Source organism: Trematomus bernacchii, unplaced genomic scaffold (genome assembly GCF_902827165.1).
Source record: "Trematomus bernacchii unplaced genomic scaffold, fTreBer1.1, whole genome shotgun sequence".
NCBI classification, from domain to species: Eukaryota; Metazoa; Chordata; class Actinopteri; order Perciformes; family Nototheniidae; genus Trematomus; species Trematomus bernacchii.
The window spans coordinates 395,209-420,829 of record NW_022987601.1 but is presented as its reverse complement, the minus strand read 5'-3'; the positions used below and the strand labels follow the sequence as shown (position 1 = coordinate 420,829).

Genomic DNA, 25,621 nt, shown 5'->3' with positions numbered 1-25,621 from the left:
GAGTAAGAGCTACCAGAAAGGCACTGTTTACCTTTCCGAGTGAAACTGGGGTAGGAAAAATAATCTAACATTAGGTCAGGAAAGATCATAGATTGTTGTTTTGTTTTGTTTTATGTTTTAATGTTTTTTGTTGATTTATTTATTTGTGATTAGATCATAGATAGATACGTCCATGAGTTGAGAGATGGATCGATATGATGATTCACACTCATGTCCAGTAGGTGGCGGTATGCACCTTTAAAGTTGTTCCGCCAAAAACCGAGAGAAGAAGAAGAAGAGCCTCAGTTAGCTTCTCTCGGCTAGCAGCTATTAGCTCCACTTCAGGCGGGTTATCGTCTCTAAAACTACATTATTCTCCTCTAAACTTGTTACTTGTGACTTCGTTTCTTCACGAACACACTGCGGACATATCTCTCCAGATCCCCGGCTTTATTTCCAGGTTAGAAGAAGCTTTATTTCTGTCCGTTGTTAGCCGCATGCTAACTGATTTGAAGCTAAAGCTGTTAGTCTTACATCTGTTTAACTTGTATTTAAACTACAAATATAAGATGAGATATCCTCTATTCATCCTTGATTATAGACTACAACAAACCACGTGTTTCACAACTCTTTAATCTCTATATTTCAGGTGGTTAAAAGGTATATTCACGTCCTTTGTGTATCTTTTACTTTCGTGTTTCCAGGTATTTCCCCTCAGTTTAAACTTCAAACTGTTTCTGCAGCTCTTAACATTACATTTAATAAACAATAACACATTGTGTTAAATCTGACTCTATACATCTTTATATTCTAGCTAAACATCATGTTTAATCCAGGGGGAAGCCCTACATTATAATAATAATAATGCTCTTTATCTGGAGAAGACAGTCACCAGCCAAAGACATACAAACACACCTCAAATAGGCATTTTAAAACATACATTTAGATTCAAGTTACAACGATAAAATAGTGCACAATTATTGTCAAAATGTCTACATGTGTTATACATACAGACATCTTGAGATACCTTTTCTTGCAGTCACACAGTGTGACATATAGGGAGAGGGAGAAAGGAGAGGAGGAGAGAGTTCAGCATCCTCTCAGTGTCTCCTGGTCACACTGAAATAGGGGATGATCCTCATTGCTGTCATATATATTTATTTGTTGTCAGTATGAATACAAACAAATACAATTTAGTCCAAATAGCAAAGCTGGAAATGTAGAAGTCATTACCAACTAAATTCCACATTTATCCAACATGTTATTACACTGCTTTATTATGTTTACGTACTGGTCGTGGTGAGACCTAATACAAGTCACCATTCCATCCCGATGTACCTGGATCATTCTAGTTTCTCTCCATAAACCTGCCTCACTGTAGAGACACACCATGGCATCAGCTTGGTACCAAAGGATGACCCTGACACTATATTGATTTATTTAGAAGGGACATCATCATCATCAATAAACACATCTGTAAATGCTCCAGAGTTAGTCAAGAGGTAGTTTTAATCTGTAGTCCCGGGACAGGTGCTGGTAGTCACCCTAAAAACAAAATAGAATCAGGAAGAACAACAACACAGAGATCAGAGAGCAAGAAGATAACTGACAGATTATCCTCACTCAGGTTTTCATTGGGATTTAAATGAACTTTTATGTGACTTGTTCTCTGGTTGTTTCTGGGATTCGGTCCCATTGTTGATCAGCGTAAACAGAACTTTTAGACCGACTGAAATACGTTTTCCTGAGCGGAATAATCTCCTCTCGCTGCACCTGTTGTTTACCTGTATGAGGATAAACTCTCTGAGAGGAGGTGAGACCGTGGATCATCTGGTACAGAAGGCCAGCGTTGACATGTTTCATGATGATTCTCAACACGTTGTATTTTGAAGTATTTGGCAGTGATGTGGTCTTGACAAGCCTTTCTCTAAATCCTCCAGAACCCCTCTTTCTGTGGGTCAGATTTCACATCTCTGTCTTCCCGACACCTTCTGTCCTCAGTTCAGACAGAGACAGATTATCCTCACTAACCAGGTTTTTAACTGGGATATAAATTACATAATATGTGGCTTGTTCTCTGATTGTTGCACCTGTTGTTTACCTGTATGGTGATAAACTCTCTGAGAGGAGGTGAGGTGAGGCCGTGGAGGATCTGTTACAAATGATGATTCTCTACACGTTCTATTTTTGAAGTATTGGCAGTGATGAGAATACACTCTATGTGGTCTTGAAAAGCCTCCAGTACCTCTTTCTGTGGGTCAGATTTCACATCTCTGTCTTCCCGACACCTTCTTTCCTCAGTTCCTCGTCCCATCATGTCTCAGAACTACCCGTACAGACCTCCGCCCGCCGACTCCGATCTCAGACCCATTCCTGGACCGTACGGATCTTCAGATCGACGCCATGCCTCCTCTTCCCCCACCCTGTCGTCTTCAGACTTTTACAGGCCGCCTCCAGAGTCCATCCTGCCTCCTCCCTCGTCCTCCAGAGGTTCCTCCTGGTCTCAGGACGGGGCTCTGAGCATCCTGAACAGCTGTGGACTGGAACCAGCAGACCTCGCTCTTCTTGCTGAACTTCCAGAAGACGTCCTGACCGTCGAATCCCTTCCTCAAGTCCTCAAGCAGATCAAGGGAAAGAGGGGCACCGTGAGACCTTTGAATACTCCTTCCTCCTCTTCTTCTTCCTCTTCTTCTTATCCCCCCCAGATCCTCCACCACCAGCAACTGGGATCCTCCCCGCAACCAGTACCCACAGAGCCACTTAACACCCGGTAATCTTTTACCGGAGCTGGATCGCTGGGGGCATCCCATCACCTTCAACTCACCATCGTCATCCTCGTCCTCCAGCTACCAGGTGGACTTCAAACCAGGAGCTTCTGGGAAGACGGGCAGAAACATGGGTCCATTTCCCCCTAAAGACTACAACCATGGACCCTCTGAGTTCGGCAAGAAGGCCGGTGGTCCAGTTGTCTCTCAAGACTACAACTACGGACCAGGACCTTCTGATTTTGGTAAGATGGGCAAAAATGCTGGTCCAGTTTCCTCTCTAGACTACGATTCCAGACCTTCTGATTTTGGTAAGACAGGCAGAAACGCCAGTCCATTTTCCCCTAAAGACTACAACCATGGACCCTCTGAGTTCGGCAAGAAAGTAGCTGGTCCATCTGTCTCTCAAGACTACAACTACAGACCAGGACCTTCTGATTTTGGTAAGATGGGTAGAGATGCAGGTCCAGTTTCTTCTGTAGACTACGATTCCAGACCTTCTGATTTTGGCAACACGGGCAGAGATGCCAGTCTATTTTCCCCTAAAGACTACAACTACAGAACCTCTGATTATGTTCAGTCGAGCAGAGACGCCGCTCCACTTTCCTCTCTGGACTACAAACACGAATCGGGACCTTCTGATTACGGTAAGACGGGCCGATACGCCAGTCCAGTTTCTTCTTTAGACTACAACCACGGATCGGCACTGCTTGATTTTGGTAAGAAAGGCAGCGTCGCCGGTCCAGTTTCCCCTAAAGACTACAACCATGGACCCTCTGAGTTCGGCAAGAAAGCCGGTGGTCCACTTGTCTCTCAAGACTACATCTACATACCAGGACCTTCTGATTTTGGTAAGAAAGGCAGCGTCTCTGGTCCAGTTTCCTCGCAGGTCCGACCCTCTTTCGGCTCTGCAGGACGGGACAAGAAACCCCGTCCTTCCCGTTTCTCTCAGCCGGTTCAGCATTACGGTTCAGTTCCTCCTCCTCCTCCTGAAGAGCCGCTTCTGAAACCTGGTTCTGGTCGCGATGGAGGATCTGAGGTTTCTTCCAGGATACCGTCCAAGGAGAAAGCTCTGGATTTCCACGGGAAGTCTCCTCCATTGTTCCCCTACTCTTGCTCTCTGTGTGACATCACTGTGATGTCAGAGAAGGTAAGTAACACCTGCACCTGGATACCTGAGTCTGATGGGGGTTGGGTGTGGTGTGAGGTAGAAACCAGTTAGACCAGCTTCAGTTATGGTTCTTCTTCTTCTTCTTCTTGTGTTCCAGGTGTGGATCAAACATATCAACGGGCCTCACCATGCGGACGGACAGCTCAGCCTCCTGCAGCAGTAAGTTCCTCTCTGTTATATAATGAATAAAGAACACCTCCTGACCTACCTAACTAACTCATTCACTACCTAACTAACTCATTACCTAACTAACTCATTACCTAACTAACTCATTAGCTATCTAACTAACTCATTACCTAACTAACTCATTACCTACTAACTCATTAGCTACCTAACTAACTCATTACCTAACTAACTCATTCACTACCTAACTAACTCATTACCTACTAACTCATTAGCTATCTAACTAACTCATTACCTACTAACTCATTACCTACCTAACTAACTCATTACCTACTAACTCATTACCTAACTAACTCATTACCTACTAACTCATTACCTACCTAACTAACTCATTACCTACTAACTCATTACCTAACTAACTCATTACCTACTAACTCACTACCTAACTAACTCATTACCTAACTAACTCATTACCTACTAACTCATTACCTACTAACTCATTACCTACCTAACTAACTCATTACCTACTAACTCATTACCTAACTAACTCATTACCTACTAACTCATTACCTACCTAACTAACTCATTACCTACTAACTCATTACCTAACTAACTCATTACCTAACTAACTCATTACCTACTAACTCATTACCTAACTAACTCATTACCTACTAACTCATTACCTAACTAACTCATTACCTACCTAACTAACTCATTACCTAACTAACTCATTAGCTATCTAACTAACTCATTACCTAACTAACTCATTACCTAACTAACTCATTACCTACTAACTCATTACCTAACTAACTCATTACCTACTAACTCATTACCTACCTAACTAACTCATTACCTACTAACTCATTACCTAACTAACTCATTACCTACCTAACTCATTACCTACTAACTCATTACCTACTAACTCATTACCTAACTACACTCAGATACCTAACTAACTCATTACCTACCTAACTAACTCATTACCTACTAACTCATTACCTAACTAACTCATTACCTACTAACTCATTACCTACCTAACTAACTCATTACCTACTAACTCATTACCTAACTAACTCATTACCTAACTAACTCATTACCTACTAACTCATTACCTAACTAACTCATTACCTACTAACTCATTACCTAACTAACTCATTACCTACCTAACTAACTCATTACCTAACTAACTCATTAGCTATCTAACTAACTCATTACCTAACTAACTCATTACCTACCTAACTCATTACCTACTAACTCATTACCTAACTAACTCATTACCTAACTAACTCATTACCTACCTAACTCATTACCTACTAACTCATTACCTACTAACTCATTACCTAACTAACTCATTACCTACCTAACTCATTACCTAACTAACTCATTACCTACTAACTCATTACCTACCTAACTAACTCATTACCTACTAACTCATTAGCTATCTAACTAACTCATTACCTAACTAACTCATTACCTACTAACTCATTAACTACCTAACTAACTCATTACCTACTAACTCATTACCTACCTAACTAACTCATTACCTACTAACTCATTACCTACCTAACCAACTCATTAACTATCTAACTAACTCATTACCTAACTAACTAACTCATTACCTAACTGACTGACTGACTGACTGAAGACACTTCACCCCAAACTGCTCCTGTGTAATGTAACTAACTAACCCACTCACTAACTAACTAACTCTGTTATCTGTTCTGCAGGTTTCCTAACTGGGACTGTCGCATGGATTCAATCAGCAGGTCGGTGTTACACCACCTTAATATAGTGTGTATTTATATATATATATATATATATATATATATATATATATATATATATGTGTGTGTATTTTTATATATATATATTGTGTATTTATACAGCCCTCTGACTACTTCCTCCTCATTAAACAGCCTCTAGTTTATAAAGAGCTTTGGATCATCTTAAATCTATTTTGTCATTTCAGTGCCGACAGCCAATCAGAGAAGAAGAACGACGAGGCGAAACCCGCCCGGCAACAGACAGCCAATCAGAAGTCCTCCAGTAAAAACAGCCTTTTGTCTCCTATCAGTATTCACAGTATTAGCTGTTTTACTGTCCTAAGGTCTTCTCTCTGTGTTCAACAGACTCCCAGCCGAAGAACGCCCTCCAGAAGAAGGTAAAGCCTGACTCAGAGAGCATCACAGCTCCTCTGCGGACTGAAGTACTTTAATATGTTGTGTTTCATGACAGGTGTCGGAGAAATGTAAAGTGGTGTGTGTGAAGTTTCCGGCTCAGTCTGTGGACGAGGCGTACCTGAAGAAACTCACCGAACCGTTCGGGAAGATCGTGAAGATCCTCATGTTCCCGTCTCTGGTGAGTCCATCACACTGCAGGGCAGTAAAGTCATTTGCCCCTTTTCCACCAAACCGGTTCCAGGGCTGGTTCATTCATGATTCAGCTCCGGTTCTTCCTGTTTCCACCGCAGCGGAGCCGGCTCTCAGCACCGAAAACCGGTTCTTAGCTGGCCCCACTCGGCTGCCCGGCAAGAACCAATACGTCACGCTTACGTCGGAGGGGGGCGAGATTAACCTGAGCTAACCGTTCATGGCGAGTACGGCAAATAAAAGTTGTAACAAGCAGTAGCGCTGAGCAAAGTGACTAGAACGCAACCACACACTTGTAAAAAAAACACACTTTATAAAGTCAGGCAACACTAACCAGGCTTCGTGTGATTCTGTTTATTTGTACCTTACTTTGACCATCCGTTCACTGTTATTGATCATTGTGGAGAGCAGGCAGACGTTTTGTTTGTTATTATAGCAGCTATCGGATGGAATCAATACATGGGCTGCACAGGTTGTCATGTCCGACTATCACAAGTAGAATCATAATGAAAAATACGCCAGTAAAATGGGCCTGTAGAAAACGGCTTATGCCACAATAGGATAGCAACAAGTAGTCAAGATAGTCAGATTAGCTTCGGATGCTATGCTAACATCAAGGTTCAGGGTTCAACGCTTGTATTAGTCATACGTACAGTAGCTACAGTGCAGTTATGACGATGGAAATCTTAGGTCACAGGCTCCTCCAACAGAGCAACACAATAAAACAGAAAGACAGAATCACCCATTTTATACCAGAGAAACTTTCATTACACCGTTGTGATGCCGTATGATTAAAAGCAACATGATCATCGACCCAACGCAGTCCCCCGTTGTTGTTGTTGTTGTTGTTGTGAGCGGCATTGGGGAGAAAATCTGCGACGTAAACGATGACGCAGCAGCGGCAGCACCAGTTGGGCTCTGAGCAGTGGAAACAAAAGTGCTGCTACAGAGAAGAACCAGTTCTGAACCAGAAGAGCACAACGCTAGAACTGGAACTAGTTTGGTGGAAAAGGGGCCTCTGAGCTGCAGACAGTCCATCATGTAGGTTTTTAAATGTTATTGTTTTGTGAATCAGGCGTTTGTGGAGCTGGGCTCGGCGGACCAGGCGAGGGATTTGGTGAAATATCACGAAAACTTTCCTCTGACTGTGAACGGAGCGGCGATCGAGTTCAAACTGTCCAACACCTTCAGCTTCCTGCAGGTACATTCATCCAATCAGACGCTGAGAGATTCATCCAATCAGACGCTGAGAGATTCATCCAATCAGACGCTGAGAGATTCATCCAATCAGACGCTGAGAGATTCATCCAATCAGACGCTGAGGAGCATTATCTTCATTATTATCTTTATTATCACTGTGACAGATGCTCCATTTGAACAAAGTAATACATAGATATGATTACATATATATAAAGGGAACGTTATAATAAAACACATCAGGTAGTTTACCTTCACCTGAAACACCAAATACATAACTAACTAACTAAATAACTAACAAACAAACTAAATAAAATAGCTAACTTAATAACTAACAAATTAACTTACTAAATAACAATGTCTCTAGTGAAGTCAGGTAGTTTACCTTCACCTGAAACACTAACTAACGTAGTCTTCATGTCTCTAGTGAAGTCAGGTAGTTTACCTTCACCTGAAACACTAACTAACGCAGTCTTCATGTCTCTAGTGAAGTCAGGTAGTTTACCTTCACCTGAAACTCCTCCAGATTGATAAAGTTTCCCCTCAGAGCTCTCGGGTGGTGAGTTTCTTCCCGGCGCCATCAGGGGACGACAGCCAATCAGATCTTCTGGCCATCGTGAAGCGCTTCGGGGAGCCAATCCTCACCCTGTTCCTGCCCTCCAAGGTGAGGGGAACTGTTATTGTGTATTTATTTCAACAAGGACCATGCATACAAATACATTAATCTCACAAAAGAGAAGAGAGGATTTATGCCAGATCTGATCATATTTATTATCACATAACAATCAACAAACACTGAAAACATTGCATCATCTCTATCACACAAACAATTATAGTAGGTACAGGTCATTCAAAAGTGGTGATTGGTCAACAGCTTAGAGATGTCCCGCCCCTTACCCTATCACGTACAATGTGTTGGAGCGCTAGCCAATAGGAGTGCGAGTGTTACATAGTGATGTCACTATGTTCTGGTAAAAGTATCCAGTCCTAGCTACATTTCCTTAGAGATGTCCCGCCCCCTTAGCCTTATCACCTACAATGTGTTCAGCGTCTTTTTGTTGTTCTTGAACCCATATGATTTTTAATATTGTAGTTCTCCATGTTTTCACTGTAACTTGACCTTTTGTTTCCCAGGCGTACGTAGAGATGAAGGACACTCCTGAGGCTCAGAAGCTGGTGGACTTCTACTCCTCCAGAGCTCTGAAGATCAACAACAACTCCATCACCGTGTCCTTCTCCGGAGAGTTCAAGACCCTCTCGTGAGTAGTATTAACGGGTTGATAACGGGTCGATAATGGGTCAATTAACGGGTCGATTGAACATGAGAGCAGTATCTTGAACTAGGGCCCTCGACTAAAGATTTTTCTAGTCAACCAATAGCCTTAAAGGGGACCTATCATGCAAAATGCACTTTTGTACGTCTTTTATACATGAATATGTGTCCCCGGTGTCACAGGGAACTCACCAAGTGTCAGAAAACACAACCCTCTCTATTTTCCTCCATACCCAAATCTCTAAAAAAGGGGCTGCAACGGATCTGATAAAAACTGATCCAGATTTGAACACTGTCCTGACGTCAGGACGGTGGCGCTACGGCTATTGGGCCAACTCCACCAATCAGGAGGAGACAGCCACGGCCATTGCCGTTCGAAAGCGCTGGAGACGCTGTAGTACATATGCCAGACCTGTAGGTGGTGCTGTTCTCACAGAATCTGCCCTTGCAAAAACAGAGCTAAACATTTTCAAATTGAGCAAAATGAGGCATGGCTAAAATGCATGATCTGTTTGGTATTTTGAAAAAAATAAAGTATAAATATGCCTTATATAGGTATGGTCCTACACTATATTATTCAAATATAGCATGATAGGTCCACTTTAAATTAAGGCGATCAGCCGACTAATCGTCGCACGTTTATGATACATTATGATTATAAATATATATATATTTTTCTCCCAAAATGGTTTCAGTTTCAAAGGCTGATAAAGAGCATTATTATAACAGCATGGTACGTTGTGCTTCACATAAAATATAAAATAAGACTGTTATAATGAACCTTTGAAATATAAATTAAATGTAGAGAGCGCATGAGAGTCACAGCGCACGGACGCAGCGGTGTAAACAGCAGAAGCTCCGGTAAGGATTCTTAATGTGTGTAAACAAGCAGCTTCATATCTGAATATAACAACCCAATAAATACTACACAGGAAACAGAAACACTGAACATATGAGCATGATGCCCTCAGCATGAAATGAAAGCTTTATGGTGTTCTGAGGTCAGAAGGATTATATATTATAGGTCTATATATGTTGATACAGAGCTAGGCTGCTGCCTGACTCTCTGCTGCTGTTTTCCTCAGTCTGAGAAAGAAACACACGTTGTGGATAATTAATCTCTGTGTTGTTGTGAAGCCGGCAGTCAGGAAGCTGTGATGGAGGACATGGAGGAGACTTGTTGCCTTGTAGTCTGCTCGTCACCTCGTTGTCCTTTTACGCTCACAAAGATCCACACTTTAGATCTCCTGCCCGACCAAATTAACTTAATGACCAGGCTCCGCTCTGAATTGAGTCTGAGGGTTTCCGGCTGACGCGGCACATGCAGCGCACGACTAATTGACTAATGAAAAATTAGTCGACAATACTTTTTCCGTAGTCCATATTTGTATTTCTCTGTGAGGCTGAACACGAGTGATCTGGACTTTGGATAAAGTTCCAATAAGGTCATCACCTGTACACGTGGATGTTTATTTTTACACATCTATGACTCGATAATCAGAGAAAACCTTCAGCGTAGATTAACATCATGTGTTTTAGGTTCAGGAAATCTAAAAAAGAAAGGGAAGTTCTTGTATTAATCAACGGGATCTGTTCTGATTCTCTTTTCCTCCTTTAGGGGCGTCGCTGCAGCAAAGAGCTACGAAGAAACGATTTCCACCAAGAGGACGAGGAGTACGAGTCGAGAGGAAGAAGGCAAGAGGAAGAGGAGGAGCAGCAAAGAGAGGTCCAGGTCCACAGATAAAAACACTAAAGAGGACAGAACCAAGTCCAGGTCCAGAGAAAAATCTAGAGATAAAGACAAGAAGAAGTCCAGGTCCAGAGAGAAATCCAGCAGGAGCAAGACGACCAGAACTAGATCTAGATCCAGAGAAAAGTCCACAAGAGAGAGAAGGTCTAAGTCTAGGTCCAAAGATACATCCAGCAGAGACAAGACGACCAGAACAAGGTCTAGATCCAGAGAGAGGGCGATCAAAGAGGAAAACACCAGGTCCAAATCCAGAGAGAGGTCGATCAAAGAGGAAAACACCAGGTCCAGATCCAGGTCCAGAGACAAGACGACCAGAACAAGGTCTAGATCCAGAGAGAGGGCGATCAAAGAGGAAAACACCAGGTCCAGATCCAGAGAGAGGTCGATCAAACAAGAAAACACCAGGTCCAGATCCAGGTCCAAATCCAGGTCCAGAGACAAGACGACCAGAACAAGGTCTAGATCCAGAGAGAGGGCGATCAAAGAGGAAAACACCAGGTCCAGGTCCAGATCCAGAGAAGAGTCCACCAGAGAGAGAAGGTCCGGCTCTAAGTCCAGTCCCAGAGAGAAATCCAGCAGCGGATCCTCCGAGAAGAACCAGACCGAGACAAAGTCTGAGGAACCGGAAGAACCGGAGAAAACTGAGAAAACTGAGAAACTGGAGAAAACGGAGACGACCGGTAAGAAACAAAGTTCTGATGATCTGTCGTCGCCGAAATAATTGAGGAAACTGAATTATTAGCATTTTAAGAGCATCTTATGAAGCTGATTTAATGATAACATCAAAGCAGAATATTGAGCGTAAACAACGTAAAAATGTATCATATTTAGACGTTCTGGTGATGAAGATATTTCATATGTTACGTCTATTAAAGGGGACCTATCATGCAAAATGCACTTTTGTACGTCTTTTATACATGAATATGTGTCCCCGGTGTTCCAGGGAACTCACCAAGTGTCAGAAAACACAACCCTCTCTATTTTCCTCCATACCCAAATCTCTAAAAAAGGGGCTGCAACGGATCTGATAAAAACTGATCCAGATTTGAACACTGTCCTGACGTCAGGACGGTGGCGCTACGGCTATTGGGCCAACTCCACCAATCAGTAGGAGACAGCCACGGCCATTGCCGTTCGAAAGCGCTGGAGACGCTGTAGTACATATGCCAGGCCTGTAGGTGGTGCTGTTCTCACAGAATCAACCCTTGCAAAAACAGAGCTAACATTTTTCAAATTGAGCAAAATGAGGCATGGCTAAAATGCATGATCTGTTTGGTATTTTGAAAAAAAAAAAGTATAAATATGCCTTATATAGGTATGGTCCTACATTATATTATTCAAATATAGCATGATAGGTCCACTTTAAATAAAACAATTATTAAAGTTATGAGATATTTCGTAAAATAACTAGATAACCTTAAGTTATAAAGGTTATGTTCAGATATCGTACGATACGTTGATTTCGTAAAATAAAACGCGTACAATAAGTAGGTAGATGACATGTATAAAGGTATAATGGTCATGTCCAGACATTTTACAATCAATAAATAACGTAAATATCGTACGATAAGTCGATTACGTAAAGAACCTAGGCTAAGTCGATAACATAAATCACGTAAATGACGTTCGATAAGCCGATAACGTAAATTCAGTAGGATAAGTAAAAAACATAAATATCGTACAATGAGTTTATAGCGTAACTATTTTACCACAAGTGGATAATGTAAAGAACCTAATTATTGTAAGCTAAGTTGATAACGTAAATTACGTACGATAAGTCAAAAACGTAAATATCGTACAATAAGTTGATAAGGTAAATATCGTATGATAAGTTGATAGCGTAAATATCGTACGATAAGTCATAACGTAAATATTGTATGATAAGTTAATAACGTAAATATCGTACGATAAGTCGATAATGTGAAACGGCCTAATTCACAAAAGTACGTAATTTCCTTTCTTAGATACGGATCTGGTTAGCAGCAGATTTGATGACACTTTCAGATGTTACTGTTATTACTCTTCAGGAAATACTGAAGTTATTTTGTGCTACATCAAAACTAATCCCTCTTCCTCCTCCTCTTCCTCCTCTCTCCTCAGACTCTGATCCCGTCACAGACATGAAACCTGCAGCTGAGGAAGAGGAGGAGGAGGAGGAAGAGGAAGAGGAGTGAGTCTCATTCTATATTTAAATCACCTGCTGCTTTTATCAGAGTGTTAAAGTGTATCTGTTGTCCTGCAGGTCGTCTGCAGAGGAGAGCGACCTCGAGGGGATGGAGGTGATCGGAGAGGATGGAGAGAGTCTGGAGGAGGAAGACGAGGAGGAGGAGGAGGAGGAAGAGCACCGTCCTGCTGAGAGAACAGACTCACCTGGAGAAGGTAGAAACAAAAATGGCGCTAAGAGAAAACACAATATCATCCTCTAATTAAAAAAATTAAATAAAAATATCCTGGCTCTGTTGTGATTGGTCAACCACTTGGAGATGTCCCGCCCCTTTAACCTATCAAGTGCAATGTGTTGGAGCGCTAGCCAATAGGAGCGCGAGTGTCACATAGTGATGTTTTCCCAGAACTTTAGCCTCTGCAGACCGTTTACATGCACTAACAGCTACAGAACTACAGGAGAGGAGCAGGGACTCTTTCAAATGTGTTCTCTTTTCTGTTTCAGGTCAAAAGGAGGAGGTGAAGGATGGAGAGGAGGTGCCTATAAAAGAGGAAGAGGAGGAGGTGCCTATAAGGCAGCAGGAGGAAGAGGAGGAGGTGCCTATAAGGCAGCAGGAGGAAGAGGTAAAGACACAAAAACACTTATTTTATTATATAACATACTTAAAAAGGACACTACAATTTAGGCGGTAACAGTCGTAATAATCCGATAAAAAGTTGTAATGTTTGGACAAAAAAAAGATTCAAATATTTCACAAAAGAAAATCAAAAACATTTGAAAACAAACTTTTTCAGGAAAAGCTCTTGTAATATTTCAGAAAAATCTTGATCGTCAAAACAAGAATATTTAAAGGAAACATTCTTTAAATATCTGCATTGTAAAACTCCTACCTGTTGAACACACTACAGGTAAATATGGTAACATCTATAACTAACAGATATCACCATGAAACCCCCCCCCACTTTATTACTGACACTAACACAATTATCTTTTATATTACAAGTTTGTATTTGCATGTGTATATATTTACCATCCCAGAAACATGAACATTGGGTAAAAGCATATTTAAGGTTGCATGTTGTTGAGAGAAAACGTGGTAATAATTATTAGAACATTTCAAAAAAAGAAAGTCGATAAAATTGGAGTAAAGTAGAGGAGAAGTCAAAAGTGAACTCGATGTAAAGAATTCAAGGCAAGTTTATATAACACACAAGGCCATTCAAACAGCATAAAACACATTGTGTGAATGGTTCAATTAAAAGCAGAAAGAAAAGTCTTCAGCCTGGATTTAAAAGTAGTCAGAGTTGCAGCAGACCTGCAGGTCTCTGGGAGTTTGTTCCAGATATTTGGAAATATCTCTAACCAAATTCTCACGAGGGAAAATCATTGAAGTATTTCTGTTGTTTTGTCTCAGGAGGAGTTTGAGTTCCCTCTGGATCTAGAGGACTGCATCACTCTGGATGAGCTGAGAGAAGAGTCTGAAGGTAAACCAGAGCTGACGTTACAAACATTTCTCTCTGTGCTCTGACTATTTATTGGCGCTTTTCCACTACAGGTTTTAGTGCGGCTCGACTCGGCTCGGTTCGGCTCACTTTAAGTTGCGTTTTCACTACAGTTTTAGTAACTATAGTAACGACGCAGTGTAGGCGGGGCGATCGGCTGTTCTTTAGAAGTGAGCTTTACAATAGATAGGGACACAAAGCTTTCAAGCAAAGAACAGAGCGTTAGCAAAAACTTACCATCCTGCATGGACTCCAACAACAAGAGTCGCTTTCACACCAAGTACTTTGCCGTACTTAGTGCCGGCACTTAGCGCGTTCACACCGGAATAAGTTCCCTGAGGGAAGATTACGCAAATGAGCCGCAGAAGAAGCTGCTGGGACTCCCAGCAGCTTCTTCTGAAGCCTTCCAAGTAAATCGCCAGAACGCCGACACCTCCTCATCTCCACCGCTCCCATGTTTTTTTTTCTGTTGCCATAAGTTATTCTCTCTCCGTTGGTGCGCTGGGCTAATGCTAATAATGCTAATGCCACAAATACAATGGCGGCTTCACAAAACTTTTCAGAGTTTTACAGGGCGTGGTTTGCAATTCGCCCAGCCAATAGAAATTGGTACTTTTTTGGTACCACCTCTCTAGCAGGCACTAAAAATGGGGGTAAAAGTTCCCGGCACTAAGTACTCTTTTTGGTGTGAACGCGACATAAGGGGTACTAAAGGAACTAAACGGGAAAAGTACGGGGTAAAAGTACTCCGGTGTGAACGCGCCGAATGAGAAATACTTGCTGACGGTAGCTCGTCTGTTTTAAAAATAATTGTGACTATTCTCTCTGCCCAATCAGCGGTCGGCAGTGTTTTACGTCACTAGTTTAGCATATTTCCAGCTCGCTTGGAACCTCAGCTGAGGTGGTTCTAAAAAAGTACCAGTGAGCCGGTACTATCCCTAGTGGAAAAGCAAAAAAGAGTGAGCCAAGCCGCGCTGAAACCCTGTAGTGGAAAAGCGCCATATAAGTCTGTGTTGAGTAAACTGAACGTTGGGGAATACTTATCTAAACCACTGACAAATTATCCTTGATTCCAAACGACAGTATTCACATTGAGAGAATTCATTTGCAGAAATGTAAACTGGTCCCAATAACAGACCTCAAAGAATGAGCTGAAAGCAGTTCTTCATCATTCAGATCTATAAAATAACCCAGAGATTTAAACATGACTTGTGTTTGTTCAGAGGAGAGGAAGGAGTCCTCCAAAGAGACTCCAGAGGAAGACTCTGCGTCCAAAACCACTGAAGACAAAGAGTCCACATCTGAACAAGAGGAAGACAAAACCTCATCGTCTTCTAGAAAGACTCCAGAGGAAGACTTGGTGTCCAAACAGATTTCAGAGAAAGACTCTGCGTCCAAAACGACCGAAGAGACGGACTTGAGGACCGTAAAGTCTCCAGAAGAAGACTCAACGTCTCGAAAGACAGAAGACAAAGACCTGACGACTGGATTGACCGAAGACATAAACCCTGGGTCTACAAAGAACGAAGACCTAGACTCAATGCCTAGAAAGACAGAAGACCTAGACTCAATGCCTAGAAAGACAGAAGACCTAGACTCAATGCCTAGAAAGACAGAAGACAAAGACTCAACGTCTAGAAAGACCGGAGACAAAGACTCAACGTCTAGAAAGACCGGAGACAAAGACTCAACGTCTAGAAAGACCGGAGACTCAACGTCTAGAAAGACTCCAGAGGAGGACTTGGTGTCCAAACAGATTTCAGACAAAGACTCTGCGTCCAAAACGACCGAAGAGACGGACTTGAGGACTGCAAAGTCTCCAGAAGAAGACTCAATGTCTCGAAAGACCGGAGACAAAGACCTGACGACTGGATTGACCGAAGACATAAATCCTGGGTCTACAAAGAACGAAGACCTAGACTCAATGCCTAGAAAGACAGAAGACCTAGACTCAATGCCTAGAAAGACAGAAGACAAAGACTTGACATCCAAAACGATTGAAGACAAAGACTCAGCTTCTGGACCGACTGAAGACAAAGACCTGAAGACTAGAAAGACAGAAGACAAGGACTCAGCTTCTAGACAAACTGAAGACAAAGACTATACCCCTAGAACGTCTTCAGAGAAGGACTCCATGTCCAAAAAGGCTGAAGACAAAGACTTGACGTCTAGAAAGACTAAAGACCTCAACTCTGGGTCTACAAAGACCGAGGACAAAGACTCAGCTTCTAGAAAGACTTCAAAGAAAACTGAAGACACAGACTTGATCTCCAGATCCACTAAAGACAAAAACTCTACGTCTAGAAAGTCCTCAGAGAAGGACTCAATGTCCACAAAGGCTGAAGACAAAGACTTAACATCTACAAAGACCAAAGACAAAGACTCAGCTTCTAGAAAGACTTTAGAGAAAACTGAAGACACAGACTCGATCTCCAGATCCACTAAAGACAACAAAAACTCTACGTCTAGAAAGAGTCCAAAGTCTAAGAAGAGTCTAGAACAGGATCTGTCCTCCAGGTCCAGGACAGAGAGGATCTCCAGGAGGACGGCAGACAAAGAGTCCTCCTCTAAAACCAGTCCAAGAAACAAGACCCTGAAGAGAAGGGGGACGGGAGAGAGGGATTGGTGGACTGGGATTAAAGTCAAGAAGGAGGACGAGGACCTGGAGGAGGAAGACAGAAAAGAGAAGAAGGAGGACGAGGAGCTGGAGAAGGTCAGGGAGGACGGATCAACTGAAAAGAGTCCAGAGGGCGAAGACAGAAAGTCCTCCAGAGTTCAGGATCTGGAGGAGGAAGACAAGAAGTCCTCCAGAGTTCAGGAGCTGGAGGAAGACAGGAAGTCCTCCAGAGTTCAGGAGCTGGAGGAAGACAGGAAGTCCTCCAGAGTTCAGGACTCTTCTGAACCAGGACCAGAGGATTCAGAGAGTCTGGATCCACCTGGAGGACCAGAACCTGAACAGGTACGACCCGAGACCAGAGGAGTACATTTACTCAAGTACTTAAGTACACGTTTGAGGTACTTGTTCTTGAGTATTTGCACTTAATGCTACTGTGTACTTCTACTGCACTTCAAAAGGTCTCGTTTTGTTTGTGTGGAACCGGACAGACATGAAGATATTTTAAACTCTGACTTCATTATAAAGACTTTTCAGCCAGGTGTGTCGAGCTCTTTGTTTAACCTGTTACGCACGGCCCCCCCGGTACCGGGCGGATAAACGCGTCCTTTGCAGGAAACAACGTCTAAGGAATCTTAATATTTAATAAACTATGAATGTTTTATATCCATGTAACGGGAAGAAACTCAGCTAACTGATCTTTTTAATTTTTTTTTCCAAAAAAAACCCACAATGCTAACACTCAGCCTCTGAATTATCCACGAGCGAAACAATTTAACCTATCTCTGCACCTAAACTCACTCACAACTCCCTTATTACTTATCCTAGATGCACAGCCAACCACTCGTTTTGGGTCTCCTGGAGACACAGAATCGTTTGGTGCCCACCTCAACACTCAGTGATAAACATTTGCGACGCTATAAACGAAAGCGTACATCATAACATGTAGAGCTAGGTAGCTAGAAACGCTAACATGGCTTACCTTGGTCAAAACTGGTCTTCAATGGCATTAAAACGATAAAAAAACGATGCTGAAGTTAATCCATAGGTTCATCCAATGTGTCTGTGCCCTCTTTGAAATGATTTCTGATAATCCATAAGCAATAAAACTGTTTTTAGTTTCCAAATGCCAGAGTTAGAGATAGGTCCACTCTGACGCAAAATTACATGCGCGCAGCCCCCACCTTTTCTCTTCACAACGTGTGTGTGTGGGGGCCTCCCCCTTCGATTCTATTGGCTCTAACGGTCAGAAAGAGGTGTCAACCATCAAAATCGACCAAGGGGGGCCAGAGATATGGAAAAAAAAACATTTTCACCCAAATCACCTCAGAGGTGGGGTGGTTTTGGCTAAACCTCTCTAAAAAGGTCAAATGTCACTTGTTTTGCATCAATCTTGATACAGGCTACTTATTATATGTTGTACTTTGGATTACTAAAGCTTTTAGTCTACTAACCCATCATCCAAGGGTAGTTTTCACTATAAGTAAACAATTATTTTTGGACGGACACTATAATTTACAGTTTTTTACTATGTAAAATCTGAATTTTCTTTAAAATAAAAACATCTATATTGATTCTGACACTTCTACATCCAACTCACAGATGTAACCTTGCTTTGATAAAAGAAATTATTCATATAACCCTTTTAGAAGTTAAGTTGTAGTGATTTGTTTTGGGCATGTCATTTTCGAGCCTGAAACATGAAAAACAGGCTTGGTGCTTAACAGGTTAAGAAACCGTGGGAAATCAAATAGCATTTATACATCCCAATATACAAATGACACTTGCCTAAGGGGCTCTACTGGTACCTCTCTCGTGAGGACAAGAAACCAACTTCTGAGCAGTTGGTTTCTAGGAAATCTAGTTATTCTGTATGTGTTATATTATGATGTAATGCTCTGTGATGTGTCTGTAGGAAGCTTCTGAGGAGCTGCAGAGTGAACCAGCAGGGGGCGCTGAGGAGCAGAAACCCTCAGGACCTGTTGGTGAGGAAATACTGTTTTTATACTGTATATATACTCTGATCTTGTTTATAAGATATATCAACAACAACATGACCCCATAAACAAGATGTCTCCTGATGTAAAATGTCCCCTCTGTGGGACGATTAAGGTTATATGAAATATAATAATAATAATATGCACGGCTCAGTTCCAGGTGTAGCAGCACCAGAGGTCTGAGGGTCCGCAGAAGGCATCTCACGTATTGATCTATTATTACAATAAGCAGTATTTTAGTTATTAGTTTTTCATCTTATTATATTTGACATGCATGTCAACAACGTAAACAACAACATGACGCCCGTATACAAGATGTCTCCTGACGTAAACAACGACGTGACGTAAACAACAACACGACGCCCGTATACAAGATGTCTCCTGACGTAAACAATGACGTGACGTAAACAACAACATGACGCTCGTATACAAGATGTCTCCTGACGTAAACAACAACGTGACATAGACAACAACATGACGCCCGTATACAAGATGTCTCCTGACGTAAACAACGACGTGACATACACAACAACACGACGCCCGTATACAAGATGTCTCCTGACGTAAACAATGACGTGACGTAAACAACAACATGACGCTCGTATACAAGATGTCTCCTGACGTAAACAACAACGTGACGTAGACAACAACATGACGCCCGTATACAAGATGTCTCCTGACGTAAACAACGACATGACGTAAACAACAATGTGACGCCCGTATACAAGATGTCTCCTGACGTAAACAACGACATGACGTAAACAACAATGTGACGTAAACAACAACATGACGCCCGTATACAAGATGTCTCCTGACGTAAACTGTGACGTAAACTGTGACGTAAACAACGACGTGACGTCGGAGCTCTGTGAAAACAAAGCTGTCTCTCCGTCTGACGCTGTGTTTGATGCTCAGAGTTCTGGAGGAATTATACCGTTTTTGAGGAACAGAGATATTGTTTTCTGGCATCACTGTAACATGAGGGCGCACGACATGCTCTACTAAAAAGAAAATATGTATTTCACTGTACTATCACTTTTGTTTTTGACGTATATTATATTTAGTACGACATATTAAACTAGGACTTCTTTTCATTTGTTTCGACATACTACACCATGGCTCTTTATATTTAAGATGAACCAGAGCTTCTTAATGTTATAACTTACATGAAAAATAATTTTTATGAATTTTGTGACATATTACTCTTCTATTATTATTTATATTTTTACCACAAAATAAACTATGACTTTTTACAATTATTTTAGAACAAACTTTACTACGACTTTCAGATTGAAGCTGCTATTCTATGACCTACGTGGTTTTAAGACGCTCTGTATTATGAGTTGTTTGAGTTTCCCTGTCTTTTATACACAACATACTACACTGGGACTTCATGCCATAATATAACCTGTTATTTTACATTTCTATACGTTTTAATCTAATATCATATGTGCGTGTGTTTCTCCTGCAGGAGTGGAGTTCGTCCGGCCGGTCGTGGGTTATTTCTGTAACTTGTGTCAGCTGATCTACGCTGATGAAGACGAGGCTAAAGTGAAGCACTGCAGCAGCCTGGAGCACTACAGGAAGTACCAGGTCACATATAAATATTACATTCAACCTTCCTGTCGTCCTCGAGTCAAATCTGACCGTCAACAAAGTGACGGTCAGATTGTGTCGGGGTAAAGGTTTACTTAATGTTAGAGACAGAACAATAAGATGTTGATTGTGTTTTACTAGAGAAAGGAATTCATGATCACTTATAGGTTTTGGGTTTTATTCAAATTTATAGCATCTCGGGTCAATTCTGTAAAATCATTCAAAACTCTTTCCTTTTTTTAACTCAGAAATTAGGTTTATTTTGATCATACATTTAAAAATAAGAGTCAAACTTGTGGTAATAAATAGGTGGGAGAAGTATTCAGACCTTGTTCTCGAGTAAAAGTAGAAGTACTCAGATCTTGTTCTCGAGTAAAAGTAGAAGTACTCAGATCTTGTACTTGAGTAAAAGTAGAAGTAGTATTGACCTCTGAACTGTAGTGGAGTAGAAGTACAAAGTAGCATAAAATGGAAATACTCAAGTAAAGTAAAAAGTACCTCAAAATTGTACTTAAGTCCAGTACTTCAGTGAATGTACTTTGTCACTTCCCACCTCTGGTACAAAGTAGGAATAAAGTTTCCTTAAACTCAGATTTGGGGGTTATTGATCCTCTCAGAGTGAAAGCTGGAGGACAGAAGACGATCTGAAGACACGAGGCGCAGCGGAGAGAATCACAGAAATAAAACAGAAATGAACTCTGAAGTCAAACTGCTACGAATAATGATCTGAGTCCAGACCAGAGTATACCTTTATTTACAGGTTTCCATTATAACCCCCATCAGCCTCTCCTCCTTGTTCCCTTACAAAGGAGGGCAAAGAATAAAGTAACATAAAATAAATAAATAGCAAATCATCTTTAAAAAAAGAAGTAATTTTGAGGAAATCTGAAAATAAAACTTGGAATAAAACGAGCTGTTGATGGTTATATCAATAACTAATCACTGCAGCTTCTCGTGTTATATATATATATATATATTAATATTTATTTTTGATATAAAGGATGTTTCCCTGTGGTAAATAAACCCTCCTGATACTCCACCTGTCTCTCAAACTCAGACACGTCTCACTCAGATACGTCAAACTCAGACACGTCACTCTCAGACACGTCACTCTCAGACACGTCTCACTCAGACACGTCTCACTCAGACTCGTCACTCTCAGACACGTCTCACTCAGACACGTCTCACTCAGATACGTCACTCTCAGACACGTCTCACTCAGACACGTCTCACTCAAGACTCGTCACTCTCAGACACGTCTCACTCAGACACGTCTCACTCAGACACGTCTCACTCAGACACGTCACTCTCAGACACGTCTCACTCAGACACGTCTCACTCAGACACGTCTCACTCAGACACGTCTCACTCAGACACGTCACTCTCAGACACGTCTCACTCAGACACGTCTCACTCAGACACGTCACTCTCAGACACGTCTCACTCAGACACGTCTCACTCAGACTCGTCACTCTCAGACACGTCTCACTCAGACACGTCAAACTCAGACACGTCTCACTCAGACACGTCACTCTCAGACACGTCTCACTCAGACACGTCAAACTCAGACACGTCTCACTCAGACACGTCACTCTCAGACACGTCTCACTCAGACACGTCAAACTCAGACACGTCACTCTCAGATACGTCAAACTCAGACACGTCTCACTCAGACACGTCACTCTCAGACACGTCTCACTCAGACACGTCACTCTCAGACACGTCAAACTCAGACACGTCTCACTCAGACACGTCACTCTCAGACACGTCTCACTCAGACACGTCAAACTCAGACACGTCACTCTCAGATACGTCAAACTCAGACACGTCACTCTCAGACACGTCTCACTCAGACACGTCACTCTCAGACACGTCACTCTCAGACACGTCTCACTCAGACACGTCACTCTCAGACACGTCACTCTCAGATACGTCAAACTCAGACACGTCACTCTCAGACACGTCTCACTCAGACACGTCAAACTCAGACACGTCACTCTCAGACACGTCTCACTCAGACACGTCACTCTCAGACACGTCTCACTCAGACACGTCACTCTCAGACACGTCTCACTCAGACACGTCAAACTCAGACACGTCACTCTCAGATACATCAAACTCAGACACGTCACTCTCAGATACATCAAACTCACACACGTCACTCTCAGATACGTCAAACTCAGATACGTCTCACTCAGATACGTCACTCTCAGATACGTCAAACTCAGATACGTCTCACTCAGATACGTCACTCTCAGATACATCAAACTCACACACGTCACTCTCAGATACGTCAAACTCAGATACGTCTCACTCAGATACGTCACTCTCAGATACATCAAACTCACACACGTCACTCTCAGATACGTCAAACTCAGATACGTCTCACTCAGATACGTCACTCTCAGATACGTCAAACTCAGATACGTCTCACTCAGATACGTCACTCTCAGATACATCAAACTCACACACGTCACTCTCAGATACATCAAACTCAGACACGTCACTCTCAGGCCCCGGCCACACGAGGACGATAACGGTCGTATCTGCTACAGTTCACTATCAGATAGACGGTTCGGCCACACGAGGCCGACATGGAAACGCAGAAAACGATAACGGGTCCCAAGGTGGGTAGATCTGCAAACGAAACGCTCTGGGGGGGCAAACGGCTCCGTGTTCACGCCTATACGATCATGTCCTGATAACGTTGAAGCAATAGCCCCGCCTCTCCCCACCTCTCCTGCTCAGAGATCAGCTGCTGGGCTGTCAGAAGAGGGGGAGGAAAAGAGAGGCTCCGTGTTTTATTCTTATATTATTATATAGAGTCGTTATCAATTTGTTTTAAAGCTCAATAAATAACAAAGAAGACCTTTGACCGGCACTTTTCTAATTTTGTCCGGAAGATTTCAACTTTAACGGACATGTTGACCGGCGAAAAAAATCTAACGGAAACTCTGCCGCACGGTCCCCTCGTCCCTTGGAAGAGGCGGAGAGGTGGGTGTTTGTCATCTGCTGGTGGACTAACCGGAGAGAATTACAGCAGGAGCAAACGCTTGCCTCGGGGAGGGAGAAAAAGAGCCAGAGCGTCCACAGCGGAGAATAAACAGAAGGGCAACCATGGCAACCATGCGGGAAGTCTTCTTCGCTGCTTTTGTGGCAGGAGTACAGCGCCACTTACAGGCCCAGCATATGTACTACAGCGCTTTCGAGCGGTCTCGTGTGAACGGACACGTTTCTGGTGCCTGTTGCGTGTGGACGGAAGACTTTTTTGATAACAATTGCGGTCCGTTTGCGTTATCGTCCTCGTGTGGCTCCAGCCTCAGACACGTCACACTCGGACACGTCACTCACACGTCTCACTCCGATACGTCTCACTCAGATACGTCACTCACACGTCTCACTCAGATACGTCTCAGTAAAATCTCCTAATGCTCTGGGGCCTCATTTATAAAGGGATATACGCTCAAAAAATGGCGTACGCCAGTTTCTACGCAATGTTTGCGATTTATAAAATACTAACTTGACGGGAAAATGTGCGGCCCTCCACGCAAACTCTAACCCATGCGTACGCACTAAGCACACAAACGGGAGAGACGAGAAACTGCGACACCGTTGGCAGAAGGAAGAATGGAGAGAAATATGTGGAAATAATACCATAAATAAAATGTTACCTCTCATTTATCAAATATGAGGAATTCATTTTCAAACATTGATTAAAGCCAATCTTTAAACAAACGCCTGTTTGAGACTCCTCAGTGCACACAAAAACATAACTTGGAGAAATAAATAAATACGGATATGTTATTTGAAATCACCTCGAATATGTTGTGTTAATGTTATGAAATGTTTTCTCATAAATGATGCGGTAAGCAGGAGGACAGAATTACGTCTAAACTGACGCCGTTTTGCATTTCTATAGGTTGTAGATACGAGCATGGTTTTATATACTATCATGTTTAATCGTGTTTTATGCCGTTTGCCAAGACTTGATAAGTCGCTCGTAAAACACAGGAGGTATGGACACTAAGAACACCATATGTGGTAAATTGTACAGCTAATATAACACAACACATTGTATTTCCTTTAACTGGTGGATTATGGAGATATAGTTGCTGATCGACAGCTGGAACACAAACCACCAAATACAACAAAATAATTCAGATCCAGTCGTCATGACTACACTCCGGAGGGATTCCCCCATCATTTCTTAGTTTCTCATCAAGGGGGGGTCTCCTGTCCCCGGGACAAACACACTGCCTGAGGAAGGTTATGTGTATTTTTTTTGTCATTAACTTTTTTCGGGACCACTTATTTATTTATTTTGGTGACGATCCGACCTCCATGCTGCTACTCTGGTTCAAACTGCATCCACCAAACAATATGATTTATCTCCACCTCCCCAAAATAACCAATATCTGACACGGTGTGAGATGTCTTTTTTAGCTGTTCGGTCGTAATTTCCTGCGATCTTCTTCATGCAGTCAGTCTGAATGAATGAATGAATGGGCGTTTCTTTGACTATGTATAGGCAAATATGGGCGTTACGAGTCGATTATGTTTTATAAAGGGAAACAGGCGTAGGAAGTGCCGTACGCACTTCCCTCGCCGGTACGCAATGTTTTGTGAATCGGAAAATGTCGGAAAATGTCTGTACCTATTTTTTTGCTTTGTACTACGTAAGCAACCTTCCCACGTCAATCCTACGCAAGGCGTTATAAATGAGGCCCCTGCTCTCACCTCCACTCGTCTGTTATATTCCATTACACCAGGTGCAGTAACAGGCCTTCAAAATAAAAACATGAAAAACGACTTTAACTAATTATACTTTTACTATTAACAAAAACTGTTAAATAAAATAGGGCAGAGTTAAGCTCCTCCCCTCTCTCCTGAGCGGCGACTAACAGGAATATTTTCTCTTTTTGTTTTCCAGGAGCAGACGGGCAGGGACCCGTGGAGCCCAGTCTGATTCATCGGCTGATTTTTATTTTGATATTTTTCTTGAATTTAAAAGGTTCAGTGTTCAAAACCTCGCTGTGGAACCATGTCTGTTGGGATCAGCCGAGAGAAAAGTGTTCTGTTTTTATTCATGTGCATTTCTTTGTAGTAAAACATGAGAAAAGA

The 25,621-nt window shown here is 42.2% G+C and overlaps 1 protein-coding gene across 1 annotated transcript; it reads left to right on the top strand.

Moving 5' to 3' along the window:
* The first annotated feature begins 266 nt into the window (after positions 1 to 266).
* LOC117482558 (trichohyalin-like) lies at positions 267 to 25,621 on the top strand. Its single transcript, XM_034130690.1, is given in 20 exon segments — positions 267 to 439; positions 2,281 to 2,692; positions 2,694 to 3,894; positions 4,013 to 4,074; positions 5,766 to 5,804; positions 6,008 to 6,084; positions 6,168 to 6,199; positions 6,274 to 6,396; positions 7,483 to 7,608; positions 8,152 to 8,268; positions 8,739 to 8,863; positions 10,496 to 11,307; positions 12,728 to 12,797; positions 12,870 to 13,006; positions 13,296 to 13,414; positions 14,206 to 14,275; positions 15,517 to 17,252; positions 18,823 to 18,892; positions 20,376 to 20,497; positions 25,431 to 25,621. Coding segments are annotated over 19 exon segments (5,472 nt in total). The 5' UTR covers positions 267 to 439; positions 2,281 to 2,294; the 3' UTR covers positions 25,467 to 25,621.